Here is a 20,110-nt window from a genome sequence, read left to right on the forward strand (position 1 = left end):
AATTGATTTCTGGCTTGTGCTTGAGAACAAATAGATTTCATGTCCCTAGAGTAAGCCTGGTGGCTCAGATGGTAAAGCGTCTGTCTACAATGTGGGAGACCGGGTTCAATCCCTGGGTTGGGAAGATCCCCTGGAGAAGGAAATGGCAATCCACTCCAGTACTATTGCCTGGAAAATCCCATGGACAGAGGAGCGTGGTAGGCTACAGTCCATGGAGCTGCAAAGAGTCTGACACGACTGAGCGACTTCACTTTCACTTTCTAGGGTTGTGAGGCTTTGGAATTTTGATTCTCTGTAACAGCTCATCTATTTCCTTCAGTCCCCTAATGTGGTGCCTATAGCCCAAAGTTGCAAGTACTTCAGAAAGTGGGAGCTGGCACTTGGTTGGTGAGGCTTAGTCATGCTGCCAGAGCCTCATTTTCATTAATAATGTATCAGGGGCTTTTCCAGAGGTTCCTTTTCCCTCCTTCATGGTCAGACCACACACCTAGCAAAACAATTTTAGGAGCCTCTTGTAGGTTATCAACCCAAGGCCTCTTGACATTGAAGATGCATATTCCCACAGGATAGTGGTTTCTAAGCCAATTCTCAAGCCAAAATTATAAGAATCCCAATGTACAGAATAGCTGCGAGTGGAAATTTTGATTAAATGAGGGGCCATGGCATCCAGAGTCCCACCAAACCGAGTTAGAAACCACACAGCGACATTAGATGGTATCTTTAAATGTGGCCAAATGGGTCCCCTTGATTCTGTTGCCCAGGCTGATGTCTATTTTGTTTTTTTAGAATGACATTCAATTATAGGAATGGCACCCCACTCCAGTACTCTTGCCTGGAAAATCCCCTGGATGGAGGAGCCTGGTAGGCTGCAGTCCATGGGGTCGCTAGGAGTCAGACACGACCTAGCGACTTCACTTTCACGCATTGGAGAAGGAAATGGCAACCCACTCCAGTATTCTTGCCTAGAGAATCCCAGGGACAGGGGAGCCTGGTGGGCTGCCGTCCATGGGGTCGCACAGAGTCAGACATGACTGAAGCAACTTAGCAGCGGCAGCATAGCTCTAAGACAAGTACAGTCTCCAGGTCCAGCAAAAGCACCATGGGGCGATGACATTGGGGACCCAGTCAAAGATGCTCTGCTGCCTGTGATGGCAACATGGCAGTGGTTTAAGCCGCTCCAAGTTTCAGGGTCTGGTGCAGTACTGCCTACGTTGCCACTTGTGACTCTTTCAGGGGACCAGTTCTGTGATGCTATTTGGGGGTATTGCTCCTGGCTGTGAAGCCTCCAAATCTGACTTTTCGTCTTTCCTGCAAATTACTTTATTTTCTGCTGAGGTTAGCCAGAATCAGTATGTGCAACCCAAAGAATCCAAACCCTGCCTTTCAACGACCACCAAGAGAAAGACAAAGGAAGAGAAGTTACTACAGAAGAAAAAGACTCCAATGTCTCTCCAGACAGAAATTTGCTTGAGGCACCCTTTCCCCCTGGAGGGAACCCTTCATTTCCAGTGGCTTAGGATCCCTGCTTGGTGCATGGTTCTTCCAGTTTGAGCCGTGACCACTGTCTCAAGGCGGGGGCACATACCTAGAGGGGGTGCTCTAGCAGAGACAGAAGAGCCATGGTCCTGAGAGGCTAGCTGAAAGGTGGAGGGAGAGGCCCTACTGCTAATTAATACAATATAAAGAATGGTCCAAAAGACCCATTTTCCCACACATAAAGCACTTTATGCATCAAGTGCCTCAGATGGTCCCCTGCCTGAGGGCTGCTCCCTGAAGCAGAGCTGAGACAGAACTTGCCTGCTGGTCGTGCAATTGACAAGGCTCCTAGGGATGGGCAGTGAGGGGAAGGGAAGCGTGAGGAGAGGAGGATGAAAAGCCATCCCCAGATGTGTCCTCACCAATGACTGGTCACACTGTGGGCAGGGGTGCCCCACTGGAACCTAACCCCTGCACACTGGATTGCACATATGGCCACAGGAGGTGGGCTCCCACAGGCCCCCCAGGCTGTAGGAGCAGCCCCAGTGTAGGCACAGCCCTGCCAGTAGAAAGTGCTGACTCCTGGGAACTGAACACACCAGCAGTGGCTGGAATCAGAGGCCCCCCAATGGGATGTGAGGCGAGTAAGATATCTAATATCCCTCCACTGCTTCTCTCATGGCACTCCATGCATTTCAGAAGGTTATACCATGTGCATGTCTGTTAAGAAGGATAGCTGCCTGGCACTTCCCTGGAAGTCCAGTAGCTAAGACTCCATGCTAATATTCCACTAATAACTTGAAGCTCTGCCTTATGTTTCAAATTTTCCCAATTATCAGAACTGTTTGCCTTAAGTTTTTTATAGCTAGATCTGAGAGTTGTCTCATCTTCTCCTAGGGAAAGCCCTTTATCAAAATTGCCAGCATGAAAGTAATAATAAAGTCTGGGGGCAAGGGGAAGCAATTGTGACCTTGGACCATACTTACATAATAATCTCTCTGAATTTATTACCCTTAGCAAAGTATAGAAGTAAATTATGAATGAAAGAGCTTGAGGTTTGTACATTTCTTTTCTTATAAACAAGTATATATTAATTCCATTCTTCATTCCTAGTGATATTATAATACTGACACAGTCACTGAACACTTTTTTGTGTCAGCAAAAAACCTCTCTGTACATCTACAACAAGCCTCACTCAGTTAACCAGTTTTGCTCAAGTCCATGAAGTGAAGGTGAACTATTACAATTTTGTTCCTACAAGGAGAGTGATTCAAATAGTACACACAGATCTGGACGTTAAATATGGTAGCTAGTAGATTGTAACGTCTGTGTCATAGATCTACCCCCTGCATAAAAGTTCCAAGGTGGTCTCAATACAGGCTGAACTGTCAATCACAAGTAGTGGTGCCGACTCAGCGAAGCAGCAGCCTAATCCAGTGCCTGGTGTGCTGCGGTCCATGGGGTCACACAGAGTCGGACACAGCGGAGTGACTGAACTGACTGAATCTAGTACTCAGGTCAGAAACTGCCCATAGTGGTTACCCTGAAATCACCTGGACCTTCCAATTACTCTTTTGCCCAGAAACAGCTCTCCACGAAGTCACACTAAAGACATCAAAGCATCTTGCATCGGACTTTAGCATTGATGTGTCAACAAAGCTCCAAGTTCACACTTGTGCCGGTATATACCAGTGTCTCAATAAACTGTGGAAAATTCTGAAAGAGATGGGAATACCAGACCACCTGACCTGCCTCTTGAGAAACCTATATGCAGGTCAGGAAGCAACAGTTAGAACTGGACATGGAACAACAGACTGGTTCCAATAGGAAAAGGAGTTCGTCAAGGCTGTATATTGTCACCCTGCTTATTTAACTTATATGCAGAGTACATCATGAGAAATGCTGGGCTGGAAGAAGCACAAGCTGGAATCAAGATTGCAGAAATATCAATAACCTCAGATACGCAGATGACACCACCCTTATGGCAGAAAGTGAAGAGGAACTAAAAAGCCTCTTGATGAAAGTGAAAGTGGAGAGTGGAAAAGTTGGCTTAAAGCTCAACATTCAGAAAATGAAGATCATGGCATCTGGTCCCATCACTTCATGGGAAATAGATGGGGAAACAGTGGAAACACTGTCAGACTTTATTTTTTGGGGCTCCAAAATCACTGCAGATGGTGACTGCAGCCATGAAATTAAAAGACGCTTACTCCTTGGAAGAAAAGTTATGACCAACCTAGATAGCATATTCAAAAGCAGAGACGTTACTTTGTCAACAAAGGTCCATCTAGTCAAGGCTATGGTTTTTCCTGTGGTCATGTATGGATGTGGGAGATGGACTGTGAAGAAGGCCGAATGCCGAAGAATTGATGCTTTTGAACTGTGGTGTTGGAGAAGACTCTTGAGAGTCCCTTGGACTGCAAGGAGATCCAACCAGTCCATTCTGAAGGAGATCAGCCCTGGGATTTCTCTGGAAGGAATGATGCTAAAGCTGAAACTCCAGTACTTTGGCCACCTCATGCGAAGAGTTGACTCATTGGAAAAGACTCTGATGCTGGGAGGGATGGGGGCAGGAGGAGAAAGGGATGACAGAGGATGAGATGGCTGGATGGCATCACCGACTCGATGGACGTGAGTTTGAGTGAACTCTGGGAGATGGTGATGGACAGGGAGGCCTGGCGTGCTGCAATTCATGGGGTCGCAAAGAGTCGGACACGACTGAGCAACTGAACTGAACTGAACTGAAAACAGTTATAACTTTGTTTTCTCAGAGTAGCCGAAGAATTGATGCTTTTGAATCATGGTGCTGTAGAAGACTCTTGAGAGTCCCTTGGGCAGCAAGGAAATCAAACCAGTCCATCCAGAAGGAAATCAACCCTGAATATTCACTGGAAGAACTGATGCTGAAGCTGAAGCTCCAATACTTTGGCCATGTGATGCGAAGAACTGACTCATTAGAAAAGACCCTGATGCTGGGAAAGACTGAAGGCAGGAGAAGGGGACAACAGAGGATGAGATGGTTGGACGGCATCACTAACTCAATGAACATGAGTTTGAGCAAGCTTCAGGAGTTGGTGATGAGCAGGGAAGCCTGGTGTGCTGGAGCCCATGGGGTCACAAAGAGTCAGACATGACTCAACAACAATAATAATTTGGGAGAAATAAGGTTATCCCATGTCTGACTTTAAAGAACATGGGCATGCTGTGTGTAACAGCCCAACATCTGATATAAAAGAGTGCTGTGTGGAATCTAGAAAAATGATACAGATGAACCAATTTGCAGGGCAGAATAGAGACACAGATGAGGAGAACAGACACATGTGGACACAGGGTTTCGAAGAAAAGGGAGTAGAATGAATTGGGAGATCGGGATTGACGTGTATACACTACTGTGTGTAGAACTGATAGCTAGTGGGAAGCTGCAGGGACCTCGGATTGGTGCTCTATGGTGACCTAGATGGGTGGGGTAGGGATGGCAGGGGAAGGATATGTATACATACAGCTGATTCACTTCTCTATACAGTAGAAACAATACAACACTGTAAAGCAACTATACCCCCTCCCCCCCCCAAAAAAAAAGAGTGCTATGGGAAACAGATCAGTGGGCATAGCAGTTGCCAGGGAAGGAACAATGAATGTGTACCGATGTTTTGTCATTGAAAGTAACACCTCTCTCCTCTCCTTTTAGAAGACTGCTCCCCCACACCCCTCCAGACTCACGATTCAGTCGGCCTGCCAATCCTAGACTGAGCTGATCAGGGATTTGTCACATGTCCCTGCCCTGTCTCAATTCAGGCCAATCTGAGTCCATTCCTGGGATTCTACTTACTGAATTTGTCAAGGAAATACTCTTTTTCCTCTCTGATCAGATGGCTATGAAAAATCTGTCTGGAGCTGCCTAAAGCTTTGGTTCCATTTTCCTAAGCACAGGAAGGCTGGGAGAAAAAAAATCAGTATGCAAAAATAGGTGGATACAAAAGCAGGGGAATACCAATGACATCCAAGTCTCTCAGTCCTGAGAGATCTCAGGGTGATCTAGTCACCCTTAGATCAGCATCACCTGTACCCCATCTCTTCTTGGGAAAAGGCTGGAACTTGGAACTGACAGAGTCCTAGTACAGAATGCTTCATAAATGGATATATTAATACAAATTGGGTATGGAGGGCAGGTTAAGGCCCTGGATGCATATTAAGAAAAAGGAGCATGAGGGGACACGAAGAGGAACAATGATCAGACCAAAGAGGCAGGCGTGTAAAGCAACTATGCTCTATTAAAAATTATTTAAAAAATAAATAAATGAATAAATAAAAAGAGGCAGGTGTGCTGTCCAGGAACGGGAGAAATAGTTGATTACAAACTGTATACCGGATGGTATACTTTATGGTATTGTTGGAATAAATACACTCTAAGTTGATTCAAATTTTTACAGTAAAGGCTGAAAAGTTCCCCTCTCACACCCGTTTCACAACCACTCAGTTCCCGTTCCTAGAGGAAATCATAATGATCAGTTTCATATCACAGAGCAATTTTTTGCATACATAAGCAATATACATAACTATTCTAGAAAGCTTTGAATGCCAAGACAACATACTTGGTCTGCATTTAGTTGGCAATAGGGAAACAGTGATAGTATTACTTTCATGAGGTATAATTTACATATAAAATGTATCGTGTAGTTTTTAAAAGACCGACACAGTGAGAATCACGTTTGCAGGTGATCTGGCTATCAGAAGGGTTTAGAATTTTACTGGGTGGGCTTAATAGCATATTTGAAATGACCCAGAAAAAAGCATATGGCCTGTGATAAAAATCAAAATGTCTCAGTTCAGTTCAGTCCAGTTGCTCAGTCGTGTCCAACTCTTTGCAACCCCTTGGACTGCAGCACACCAGGCCTCCCTGTCCATCACTAACTCAAAATGTCTAATACGGGTGTAATTAGAGTCCCAGAAAGAGAGAAGACAGAGGGCACAAAATATCTGAAGAAATAAAAGTCCAAATTTCCAACTTGATAAGAAATATGAATTTACAGATTGAAGAAGTTTAGTTAGTTCTAAGTGGGATAAGCACAAACCAACCGCACTAGGCACATGGCACTAGGCACTGCTGAAAACCAAAGGATAAGCAAATTTTGAAATAAGCCTGACAAAAAGGATATTTTACACACAGAAAAGTAACATTAAAAATTATGGTTTATGTCTCATCAAAAATAATGGAGGCCAAAAGTCAAAGAAAATGGTCAAACCCAGAATTCTATATCCAGTCAAAATAAATCCTTCAAGAATAAAAGCAAAATAAAGACATTTTTAAATAAACAAAACCAAAAAAATTCAAATTCATCACCAGCAGACCTGTTCCACAGGAAATGTTAAATAATGTTCTTCATACTGAAGAAAACTAATACCAGATGGAAACACGGATCTTCAAGAAGGAATAAAGAACACCAAAAATAGAAAATATATGGGCAAACATGAAACAGTATTTTGTCTTACTTTTAAAAAATACATATGACAATATGTACAAAGCAGCAGTGTTACACTGAATTGGGGCCTATAAAACATGTGGATGTGACATATGTACATGTATGTGTGTACATATATACACACATAAGTATACACACATATACATATATATATAGGCATACATACGTGTGTATATATACACACACAACTATCATATAAAAGACAAGACAGGTAAATGAAGTACATGACTACAAGGCACAATTTAGGTGAGATGGTATGATATTAACTCAAATTAGATTGTGAAAGGGCTTCCCTGTGTAGCTCAGCTGGTAAAGAATCTGCCCGCAATGCAAGAGACCTCAGTTCGATTCCTGGGTCAGGAAGATCCAATGGAGAAGGGACAGCCTACCCACTCCAATATTCTTGGGCTTCCCTAGTGGCTCAGCTGGTAAAGAATCCACCTGCAGTTAAGAAGATCTATTAATATGCAATCCCTAGGGCAACCACTAAAATAAAAACCAGCATATAAAAATAGAATTCAAAAAATTATTTAAACACAGATGATAAGAAGGGAAGAATAGAGGAATAAAATACAACTAAGACAAGCAGAATATAAATAGCGAAATGGCAAATCTCAATCTAACCCTATCAATAATTAGATGTAAGTGGACTAAACACTAATTAAAAGCCAGAGATTGTCTGAGAAAAGATATACCTAACATACTATCTGTAGGAGACATTTCATATACACACACACACACACACACACATACAGGTTTAAAGTAAACCTATAGAAGAACATATACCCTGGAAACAGTGAGGGTAACAAAATTAGAATGGTAACACATCAGATAAGGTACTCTTTATGACAAAGAGAAGTGCCTTTAAGATGAGGAGAAATGCCATCAGTAAAGAAGAATATTTTAAATTACAAAAGGGTCAACTCAAGGGGAAGAAATGTCATAACCATGCATAAATCATAATAGAATTTGAAAGTACAGAATATCTCACTTTATTGCACTTTGCAGATACTATGGTTTATTTTGTTTTTACACAGATTGAAGGTTTGTGGCAACCCCGTGTTGAGCAAGTCTGCTAAGTCACTTCAGTCGTGTCCGACTCTTTTGCAACCCCATAGATGGCAGCCCACCAGGCTCCCCTGTCCCTGGGATTCTCCAGGCAAGAACACTGGAGTGGGTTGCCATTTCCTTCTCCAGTGTGTGAAAGTGAAGTCACTCAGTCGTGTCTGACCCTCAGCGACGCCATGGACTGCAGCCTTCCAGGCTCCTCTGTTCATGGGATTTTCCAGGCAAGAGTACTGGAGTGAGTTGCCATTGAGCAAGTCTATCAGTACCATTTTTCCAACACCATTATTTTTTTCTATCTGGTAGAAAAAAAATTTTAATAGAGCTTATTTTTTTTAGAAAAGTTTTAGTTTCACAGCAAAAAAAAAAAAAAAAGAGGAAGAGATTTCCCATACACCTCCCCCCACCAGAGTATATTTTCCCCCATTATCAACTTCTCCCAACACAGCGGTACACTTGAGCCTGAGCTTGTGTTGACACATTATCAACCCAAAGTCCATAACTAACATTAGTGTTCACTCTTGGAGTTGTATATTCTATGCTTTTGAATTTTTTAATTAAAGTGTGTACATTTTTTAGATATAATACTATTGTATTGTATTCTATTTTTTTGGCAATGCCAAAGAACACTCAAACTACCACACAATTGCACTCATCTCACACGCTAGCAAAGTAATACTCAAAATTCTCCAAGCCAGGCTTTAACAGTACGTGAACTTACAGATGTTCAAGCTGGATTTAGAAAAGGCAGAGGAACCAGAGATAAGATTGCCAACATCCGTTGGATTATCGAAAAAGCAAGGATATCCAGAAAAATATCTACTTCTGCTTTACTGACTACACCAAAGCCTTGGCCTGTGTGGATCACAGCACACTGTGGAAAATTCTGAAAGAGATGGGAAAACCAGACCACCTGACCTGCCTCCTGAGAAATCTGCATGCAGGTCAAGAAGCAACAGTTAGAACTGGACATGGAACAACAGACTGGTTCCAAATAGGAAAAGGTGTACATCAAGGCTGTATACTGTCACCCTGCTTATTTAACTTATATGCAGAGTACATCATGGGAAATGCCAGGCTGAATGAAGCACAAGCTGGAATCAAGATTGCAGAAATGTCAATAACCTCAGATACGCAGATGATATCACCTTTATGGCAGAAAGTGAAGAACAACAAAAGAGCCTCTTGATGAAAGTGAAAGAGTAGTGAAAAAGTTGGCTTAAAACTCAACATTCAGAAAATGAAAATCATGGCATCTGGTCCCATCACTTCATGGGAAATAGATGGGGAAACAATGGAAACAGTGACAGACTTTATTTTGGGGGGCTCCAAAATCACACTTCATGGTGACTGCAGCCATGAAATTAAAAGACACTTGCTCTTTGGAAGAAAAGTTATGACCAACCTAGACAGCATATTAAAAAGCAGAGACATTACTTTGCCAACAAAGGTCCGTCTAGTCAAAGCTATGGTTTTTCCAGTAGTCATGTATGGATGTGAGAGTTGGACTATAAAGAAAGCTGAGTGCCGAAGAATTGATGCTTTTGAACTGTGGTGTTGGAGAAGACTCTTGAGAGTCCCTTGGACTGCAAGGAGATCCAACCAGTCCATCCTAAAGGAAATCAGTCCTGAATATTCATTGGAAGGACTGATGCTGAAGCTGAAGCTCCAATACTTTGGCCACCTGATACAAAGAACTGACTCATTTAAAAAGACTCTGATTCTGGGAAAGATTGAAGGTGGGAGGAGAAGGGGACGACAGAGGATGAGATGGTTGGATGGCATCAGCAACTCAATGGACATGAGTTTGAGTAAACACTTGCAGTTGATGATGGACAGGAAGGCCTGGCGTGCTGCAGTCCATGGGGTCACAAAGAGTCGGACATACATAGCAACTGAACTATTGTATACTTAACAGACTACAATATAGTGCAAACATAATTTTTATATCCACTGGGAAATCAAAATATTCATATGACTCACTTTATTGCAGTGTTCTGGACCAAACCTGCAGTATCTCCAAGGTATGCCTGTACATGAAGCAAGAGTAGATAAAACTATAACAGAGAAAAATAATTCCATAGAGTCAGAGTTGGATTTTTTTCCCCAATACTCCATCCATCAGTAATAGGAAAACTAGACAAAAAACAAAAGTCAGTAAGGGTAGAGATCTGAAAAATTCTATTGGCCAATTTGACCAAAGTGACATGTGTGGAACAGTTCACCAACAGTTGCAGAATACATGAGATACAGTGATCAACACTGATCATGTGCTGGACCATAAACTGAGTCTCAGTAAATTTAAAAGATGAAAATCATACATATATCCTATGTCTCTGCTCACATGGAATTAAAATACCTAGAAGGAAAAAAAAAATCTGGAAGCTAAATGGCATACGTCTAAACGAGTCAAAGAAGAAATCAAGGAAATTATGAAATATTTTGAAGTGAATAAAATAAAGCAGATTAGGTATCAAGGCCCCCCATTATCTTAATAAAACTCACCTGAGGCTGGGTTTTTACTCAAACTACCAATACTTGAATCTTTTTAATTAATTACTTTTGAGTGTGTAAAACACTAACATGATTTTTAAAGCACTGAAGGAGTTATGAGAAGACATGAACTCTGACCCCTGAGCTGGACCCAAGCAAATGGGAGCCTCCAACCCACTCCCCTGTCCTTGGACTTTACATTCCACTTGCATTCCCCAAGCTAGAAGCTGCCCAAGGAAGACACAGCCTTGAGGAAGTAATGTGTTGTTTGGATCATCTGAACAGTACACGTGACTGAACCCAGTTAAATCTTCTATATAAACTTTTAAGACTCTGTAAGGCAGATGTAAGGATCTATGCATTTTGCAGCTGCCCAAGACAAGACTTATAAGTCCCCTTGCTTATGCAACCTGCTACCAGTCAATCAATTTTCTTGTTATTTAGTCATTAAGTCATGTCCAACTCCTTGAGAACCCATGGACTGTAGCCCACCAGGCTCCCCTATCCATGGGATTTTCCATGCAAGAATACTGGAATGGGTTGCCATTTCCTTCTCCAGGGAGTCTTCCTGACCCAGGGATCAAACCTACATCCTCTGCATTGCACATGAATTCTTTACCACTGAACCACCAGGGAGGCCAATTAATCGATCAAGCATATTAAAACATGTATGATGCACCGAAAACAGTTTAGCAGCTCAAAGGCAAATTATAGCTATAAATGTTTATCTTAGAAAGGAGGAAACCTCTTAAACCAAAAGTTCCATTTAAATAGCTATTAAAGAATAAAATCAACCCAAAGCAAGTAGACTATAAGAGAATAATTTTATGAAATTGAGTAAATTAATGAAGGCTAATAGAGAAAATACAAAAACAGAAAATGAAGATGAAAACTTGGTTCTAATAAAAGACTTAAAAATTGATAAACTCTAGGTATACTAATCAAGAAAATAAAAACACAAATTACCAATATCAGGAATGAAAAACATTAAAAGGATAAGCAAATACTATGAACTTTATGATAAATTAAACAATTTAGATATAATGAACCAAGTCTATAAATAATATAACTTATTAAAGCTGATACAAGAAGAAATATGAAATGTGAATGCCAATATCTATAAAAGAAATTAACTATTAAAGTTTCTCAAAAACAAGTCTCCAGGTCCAGATGGTTTTATTAGCATATTCTATCAAACATTTAAGGAAAAAAATAACAGCAGTCTTACACAATCTCTTTCAGAAAAAGGAGTAGAAATATTTCAACTTATTTTATGGATCCAACATTTCTCCAATACCAACACTAAACAAAGATAATACAGGGAAAGGGTACTATAGACCAGTACGTCTAATGAACATACATGCAAATATCCTTAGCAAAATATTAATAAATCAATATATCATGAATAAATGGAGTTTATGCCCAGAATGCAAAGTTGGTTTAAGATTGAAAACCATTCAATAAAATATGCCATATTTACATAACAAAGGGAAAAAATCACACGATTCTTTAAATATACACAAAAAAATTTAATAAAATCCTACATCAATTTATGAAGAAGCGAACACTCAGCATGCTAGTAGTAGAAGGGAATTTCCTCTGTCTGAAAATGCATCAATATAACACCTACAGCCAACATCACACTCAGGAATGAAACGCTAAATGTTTCCTCCCTATAGTCAGTGACAGAGCAAGGATATCCACTCTTACCACTTCCATTCAACATGGTACTCAAAACACAAGGAAAAGCCATTATGATCATAAGAAAAAGATCAAATATTTTCTTTTTAAAGAGGACTATGTAGAAAATTTTTAATGGTCTATAATCAATTACTAGAACAAGTAAATTTAGTTAGGTCACAGAATATAAAGTCAACATTGAAACAGATTAATTGTATATCTACATATCAAATGAAGAACTAAAATGTAAACAACGGTACCATTTACAACAGCTTTCCAACCTCCTTGGCATTAGGTGTGGTCTTTGACCAAGCTTGGCCAATGAGACTTAACAGAGGTGACTGCACTGCTCTAGGCATGACCCAGATAATCCTCCAGTGAAATCCTTAGTCCTCTCTCCCCTTCCTCATTACCAGAAACCTTGGCAGCCTTGGTAACCTTGGTCTGAAGATAACAGAGCTACAAAGATCGTTGCCTGGATCCTCAGAGCCCTGCCTTAGGAGAGAGGTGCCTGCTTGCAGGAGAAATTTTTATTGCTAATAATAAATTCATCGTGTTTGGTCCATTAACTCATATTACCTTAACTGATACAGTGAGAATCACTTGGGGATCAGATAAGAAAATACTCTAGAACACCAGGCTGCAGTTATATGCCAGGAATAAGATATATCCACGCAGCTGCGCATACATCTTAAACAAGCACTGAGTGGAAAGACTGAGATCCACAATGTGGCGCCACTTACGTAATTTGGAATACACTCCACTGTATGTTGAAGGAGTCACGCATATATAGGAACATATTATTAAATGCATTAGAAAGGCTAGGGTGGAATGGGGGTGGATTTTAGGAACAAGGGGGAGAACAAGTAACCATGAAACAATACTCAACTCAGCCACTGCAAGGAGACAACATAGAAAGACAACAGGTTGGAGACGGGGAGTATGAAAGTACACGCTTATATTAAGAGGCGATATGAACAGGGAACTACACTCAGTACCGAACAATAACCTGTAATGGAGAAGAAAACAAACATAAACACACATACATATAACTCAACCGCTTTGCTGTATATCTAAAACATTGTAAATCAACTATACTTCACTACAAAAATTAATAAAATAAACCTTTTAAAAAGAGGTTGTATGTGGTGAGCATACAAAGTCATGGACTGTTTAAAAATGTTAAGGATTGTTTAATAGCAGTCTGTTTAATAATGTGTTTATATTATTAAACAATAATAGTGATTGTTTAATAATGGCACAGTCTGTTTTTGCAGAAACAACAAATAAAATACACTCAGTTAAGGAAAGCACTTTGATATTCATTGTCACATTTACAAAATGTGTGTATTTTCTGGTAATTGCAAAAACTCATACGTCATAATAGTGCTTATCTATGCTTTTACAAAAAAAGTTTGTTAGCAACAGTAATATGATAACCCAGGTACCATTAAGGGGCACCTCAAAATAGTTTTGTTAGGATTAAGACCATCTCCCACTTAACCAAAACCTCTGCTCTGGATCTGTAAAGGAACTGCGAAGAACCTGGAACACACACCACATGCAGCGATTCACAGCTGGACTTTAATCCTCTTCTGGAAACAAACTGCTCAATACTGAGGACATTGTCAAGTGGCGTGTGTGAGAAGATCCAACCCCTTAATAATCCTCCTGTTTGAAGTTCCCATGTAAGAGAAAAGAGGCACAGTACCAGTTTGGCCATTTAGTCCTTGAATTATATATGATTTTAGATGAGGCTTTTAGACTAGAGACTCATCTCCGTGCCTAACTGCTGGAAAGGGTGCTGTAAAAATACACTTAAGACCCCGTGGAAAAGCAACAGCCATTAAAGTTGCACGACTACTTAAAGAAAAACTTGTAATTGAATGATACTGCAGTGCTCACACCAGGATTTCATGTAAGAGGACAAAATGAATGATCCAGGAAAAGATAGTCATAATGTTTTTGGATCATTACTGACTTTGGCAATAAAATGTTTCAACACACTTGCTGGCTCTGCACTACAGTGAATCTCAAGACTTCAATGCATCAGCATCTGTGCACCATGGGAACTTTGTAAAGATGTGAAGATAAAATGCCTTACCTGTGAAACCCTTGTGACTTGATGAGGACACAGTGGTTGATCAACACCCATGGCAAACGCTCTGCAGATGAAAACCCAGAATTAGGCCACAGGGCAGAGGCAGGCAGGGAGCACTTATTTAAGCCAAAATGTGAAATCTTCCCTTTGAATTGTTCTGGGACAAAGTGGATGGGGAGGGGGAAGAGGTTAGGAAAGATTCCTAGCTCCATCCTAAAACTGTTTTTTCAAACTGTTGCTGCTGCTACTGCTGCTGCTGCTGCTAAGTCGCTTCAGTCGTGTCCGACTCTGTGCGACCCCAGAGATGGCAGCCCACCAGGCTACCCTGTCCCTGGGATTCTCCAGGCAAGAACACTGGAGTGGGTTGCCATTTCCTTCTCCAACGTATGAAAGTGAAAAGTGAAAGTGAAGTCGCTCAGTCGTCTCCGACTTTTAGCGACCCCATGGACTGCAGCCCACCAGGGTCTTCCGTCCATGGGATTTTCCAGGCAAGAGTACTGGAGTGGGGTGCCATTCAAACTGTTAAGACTTGTAAACGCCAGAGCAAAACTGCTGCTTAGCATCCTGGTAGGAAATAGCCTTTGGCACAGCACCATCTAGTGGTGTCCAGAAGAACTCAAAGCTCTTCATTTCTTTTTTCTTCAAACTCCTTGGAGGGGAGGAAGGCGAGTTTATGCATCCTGGGAACCTATTTTCTTTGCATTCTAGTCCCTCCTTGAAAGGGGGACCCTCCACTGGACTTCCATGATGGCAGTGCAGACTGCCCTCATTTGAATGAATCTTCCCACTTTTCATCATCTCAGGTGAGGATAAGAGCATTTATCCCCAAGTTTGTTGTGAGGCTAAAAGTGCCCATACATGCAGTGCTCATGTCCATGTCTGGTATAGAACAAGCACTCAGATGTCTTTGCCAGCAACCAGTGTTAGAGCCAATGATGTTCCTACACTGAAAAACTCAACTCACCATGAATCAGCACTCACCCAACCAAGCAATCTAGGCTTGTCAGCTGGCCCTCCCACAACCATCCACAAACGCAGGTGGCTAAGAACACTGCTGGAGGCAGCAGTACTTCAATGGAGCAAGGGCAAAAGGTAGATGAAAAAACTTCTATTCTTTCCTTGACTTTCAGGATCATTACAGGTTTGTTTTGTTTTGTTTTTGGCTGTGCCAGGTCTTAGTTGCAGCATGCAGGATCTTTTTAGTTACAATATGTGGGATCTCATTTCCTGACTAGGGATCGAATCCAGGCCTGCTGCATTAGGAGCATGGAGCCTCAGCCACTGGACCAGGGGAACTCCCAGGACTGTTACTCTTTCCAGCATCCCCAAACGAAAGGATGATTTTAGCCATTTTTGGTTTTAAAAACACCTCTGGGAATCCAGTGTTTCTGGCTCACCAAAAAAAACCCCGCACTAACATCTCTAAGATGTTAGTGGGTAGTTCACTGACCCCCAAAGATTATTTCCATGAACCCCAAGTTTAACACTGCCTCATTATAAAAGGTGATCTGGAAAGACAGATGAGGGAGCATTTCCCCCACTCCAGCCCACTTTTGAGCTCATGGCCAGAAGCAAGGGGGTCACAAAGGGGTTGGAGGGGAGAAACGTTCCCTCTCCTTCCTCTCAACCAGGAAAATGTGCTTCAAGACTGCCCTTGGGCAGTGTGATAGCTCTATGTGGAGGATGAAAGGTTTACGGAATACAGTGAAATTAAGACCCCAGCCATCCGTCAGATAATTTAGAATTTTAAACAATAAAATGAACAGCTGCCCAGGCTTGCCAGCAGGCCTGGCCACCCATATCTGCCTGAAAACCACACCTTCTACTAAAGAGCTGAGTAAGGTGACCAGAGCTGTAGCCCACTGGCAACCACAAGGCTTTCCCGACCCATCTCCAATCACTCCTGGGCCATGGCTGCTTGTTGGATCATACAATACCTCATCCAAATTCCAAAGCTGTGCATGGCTCACTGTGATTTTAGGGATGTCACTTAATGTAGTTTACAAAGTTCAGTAGTTTTGGAGATATATGATCTGGTCTGTTTTGTAAGTTCCTAGATGCTACTCTTCTTTCTTGCTCCTGTAGGGTGGATTTATTTTGAGAGCCCAACTTCCCAATTGGTTTACATTTGGATTTCACAGGAATCATCTGCTTATTCTTGTTTTTAAAATATTTATGTATGTTTGCATGTATTTGGCTATGCTGGGTCTTAGTTGTGGCATGTAGGATCTAGCACCCTGACAAGGGATCGAAACTGGGTCCCCTGCACTAGAAGCGCGGAGTCTTAGCCACAGGATCAATAAGGAAGTGCTCCATGTACTTATTCTGAGGGCAAGTCTCCTTCCCACATTTGTCATGAGTTTAACTCCTATAGACTTTGCTCTAGATGACTAAGCAGTATCAGGAATAAAAGGCTTTAGCAAGAATTGAGAAAAATAAGCACCATTGTTTCCTAAATGTAGTGAAAATATGATTTTTAATCTAGAGAAATGAGATCTTCACCATCCCACCATGACCCCAGTGTTATTCTCCTAGGATTTTAAATAGAATTGAGCAGAGAAAGGTGATAAGATACAAGCAAGCTATTGTAATAGCCTTAGGTTAGTAGCTGTATTTTTGGAGAAACTGAAGGCCTACATGGCTAGAATGCAGGAAATAAATATCTATACACACATCCTATTTCCTGAAGAAGTGAATCGTATTTTGCTTTAAGAACATTAAGATGATCCCCAAATCCCAAGTACACAGGAACAATCTGATGTCTTTGAAGTAAAATTTCAGTCACTGATATATTCCCAAATATCTTTTGGATTCTCCAAAAATCAAGTTTCATTTTCTAAAACATCAGATAAGATTCGAGGAAATCATAGGCAAATTGCTGAAAAGGTGACAGGATGGCTGGCTAGCTATGACCCTCAGTCTGTCCACTGCATGGGTGGAAGAAATGTGACTTCCTGTGTCCTGGCAACAGCTTTCTGATTCCACTGACCGTTTCCTCCAAGAGGCAGTGACCACCAGTATGTGACTACTTCCACACAGCAAGTTTCTTTATGCTGGGCATTTACCAGGGGACCAAATAAATGGTGTGGGTGCTATTGGCAGAAAAGGAAGAAACAGTAGGGAGGGAGGATGAAGAACAAAGGAAGGGAAGAGGTGAACAGGAAAACCACTCTGGTGTGCTTGGTTACAAATGCATCTCCCATCAGGCTTTGTGAGCCTTAGGGCCAAGATGCTCTTCATTTTAAGCTCCAAACTCTGCTGCAAAATACATGCTTAGTATGTGCTTGAATATAGGAGCCAACCAGTGCCTGAAGAATTACATCAGCAATTCAATAGTTGGCTACTAATCCTAGCTAACTGCCTGTCTAGACAGAGGATTCTAGTCCTCTCCAGTTGAGAAGACTCAAAGTTCACTCCATTTACAATCTTGATCTTCATGAAACAGAGATCCTGAAACTGCATTTCAAGATGAACATAATTATGCTATAGCAAAATGTTCCAAGTCCAGCTCTTAGTGGATTGGTCTCTAGTAAATGCAACTTTAAAACCAGCAACCCTAACAACATACTTCTTGAATAAAGAGAAAGGAAATAAATGATTTGGTTTCTATTTTATGTGCTATTATAATAATATGACACTTTCCCATAACCAGTTTTAGAAATGTAATAACTGCATATAGACTATACATATATGTGTGTGTGTGTATATATATAACCATTTCCAAAACACTGTTCCCAGAGGGATGCAATGAAAAGACTCAGGATGATTTCAACCTCCATTAGCCTTAATTGAGAAGACATTTCAGGCAGAGTTATAATAGGGTTAAAAAACATATCTAGCCTAGCAGTTCTGGAAGAGAACAGGTACTAAACAAGGACCTCCCTTCCATACTGCATCAGTCTTCTTATCCTGCTATTCAGAATGGCCTTCAAACATCTAGAAAAAATAACAGGAAATCAAACCAATAATAAAATGAAGAGTAATGACCCTGTCATTAACTGTTCTGTTACAGAGAACTCAATGGAGAAAACTTGTACATCTCACACATAGCGTTTGCCAGCTCCATGGATGCATTATTCATAAGATTATAATTAAAAGGTAATGGAGGTAGATTGAAGCTCCCCACAGAGGTGCCACTCAAAGCTCTGGCTTTAAGTGTGCCAACTGGTTCTTGGGGACTAATGCCAAGAAGGGAGTCAAATGCTTTCTGTCAAAAGCAATGATAATTTAATCAACATGGAAGAGCAGACCAAGCTGGGCTCCTCGACCAACACAGCCTTTAGGATCATGAAGGATTCTTTTAGGATTTTCTGAACCTATGCCAGGTAGAGACAAGAGAGAGATTGGAGCCACAGCTGAAGGGTGGCCAAAAGGAAAGGACTCCCTCTGAAAGGGAAGCTGACCATGTGGAGAAATAAATCAACCAATTGTGCCCCCTACCAGCTTTATCTGTGACTATTAAAGAGCCTAGGAGCCCAGGCACTAAGAACTGGAAATAAAATCCAAAAAGAAATGTTCCTCCAGTGCAAGCTGGCAACCTTCTTAAGGAAGGAATAATGTAGATAAGCCCAACAGTGTGGTGAACTCACTGTATCTCTCTCTGCCAAAGGAAAGTGAATGAGATGGGATGGACAATAATGGTCAGTATCAGGACAGATCCCCCAATACTACCCTACCACTGACTAGTTATGGAAAAGTCTGACATGTGGGTTTCAACGGCAGAGTCTGGAAGGGGAAAAGAGTGTTCTTGTCATTTTGTGAAAGCATAAGAAGGGCAGATACACTAGATCATCACCAAACCCCTTTCAGTTCAATTTCCCCAATAGCAAAGCACCTGGTCCCTTAGGTCTATTTTTAGCTCCCTTTCAGCCAGTATCATGCATAGTGTGTTTGCTGCAGTACTCGTCAGCAATTAGGGTCTTCTCACAAGCTTATCTGGAATTTTCTGAAGACCTTCAAATGCCAGAGAACCTGTATCTCATGTTAACCAACACTTTGAGTAGCTTTTTCACTTTAAGCACAGAGTTATTTCAGTGCAAGTTGTGGGAATGTACGACCTGTTCCCTACTGTCAATGTGTTTGGCCATCTGAAGGCAAGGAATTAACTGTGGCTTAAACACTAGGGAAAAAGAATTTTCTTTATCAGAAATCAAACAGCATTAAACACTTTTGATCCATATTCCAAACAGACATGAGAAAAGCCAAGTTCCTTGGCTGCTCTGATCCACACCCCCACCCCACCCCCGCACCCCTCCACTTTTTTCTAATTTGGGTATAGCCTCCTAAGCCAACCCAAAGCTGGGGAAGAAAGACGAGAATATCTTTGGGTTCCAAGTCTTACTGCACATTTCCTTCAGAGCAGCAGTGGCCTACCATGAAAGGGAATGAGAAATGACACACGAAGTCTTGATGAACAGACAGAGCTGTGAGGCACGGCTTTCACAAGGTGCGGTGTAATTCTGGTTTGGGTGCTGGGGCAGGCTGTGTTGCTGACCCAGGCTGGGTGGCCAAGAAGAGAGGTATTCTAGGTTAGTAGGTGACTTAAAACAAGGGCTAACGAACCAGTGCAGATACCCAAGGAAGCACTATCTTTTACTTAATAATGCTCAGTCTTGACAGGATTCAACCCTGGCTTATCTCCAGATACATTACAGCCATGAAATAGAATCAAGACCCAACACCTGAACTGAGTTGAAAACAAACTCAGGGATTTACTATCAACCAAAATAGCATCCATCTGGCCTCTTCATAGCCACAACCAAAATTAAAGCAACTGGGTGGTGTTTCCATGGTGATTCAGCTGTCACCAGTGCAG

The 20,110-nt window shown here is 41.5% G+C and overlaps 1 protein-coding gene across 10 annotated transcripts in view; it reads right to left on the bottom strand.

Moving 5' to 3' along the window:
• The window catches only part of LOC147348121 (uncharacterized), a 182,562-nt gene that overhangs the window by 133,714 nt on the left and 28,738 nt on the right, over nt 1-20,110 (bottom strand). For 4 of the 10 annotated variants that reach the window (XR_015151059.1, XR_015151062.1, XR_015151060.1 and 1 more), the window contains one exon: nt 14,299-14,359. Coding sequence is in view for 1 of the 10 variants with exons in the window: in XM_086366486.1 (XP_086222612.1) it covers nt 14,299-14,359 (61 nt within the window). In the remaining 9 variants the exon portion in view is untranslated. Of the gene's footprint in view, nt 1-11,673; nt 13,204-13,752; nt 13,866-14,298; nt 14,360-19,668; nt 19,809-20,110 lie in introns of those variants that run through there. The other 6 variants (XR_015151054.1, XR_015151058.1, XR_015151063.1 and 3 more) reach the window with 4 other exon arrangements.

Source organism: Bos grunniens, chromosome 22, assembly GCF_055505025.1.
Source record: "Bos grunniens cultivar Pamir isolate PY7600 chromosome 22, Bosgru_T2T1.0, whole genome shotgun sequence".
Taxonomy (NCBI): Eukaryota; Metazoa; Chordata; class Mammalia; order Artiodactyla; family Bovidae; genus Bos; species Bos grunniens.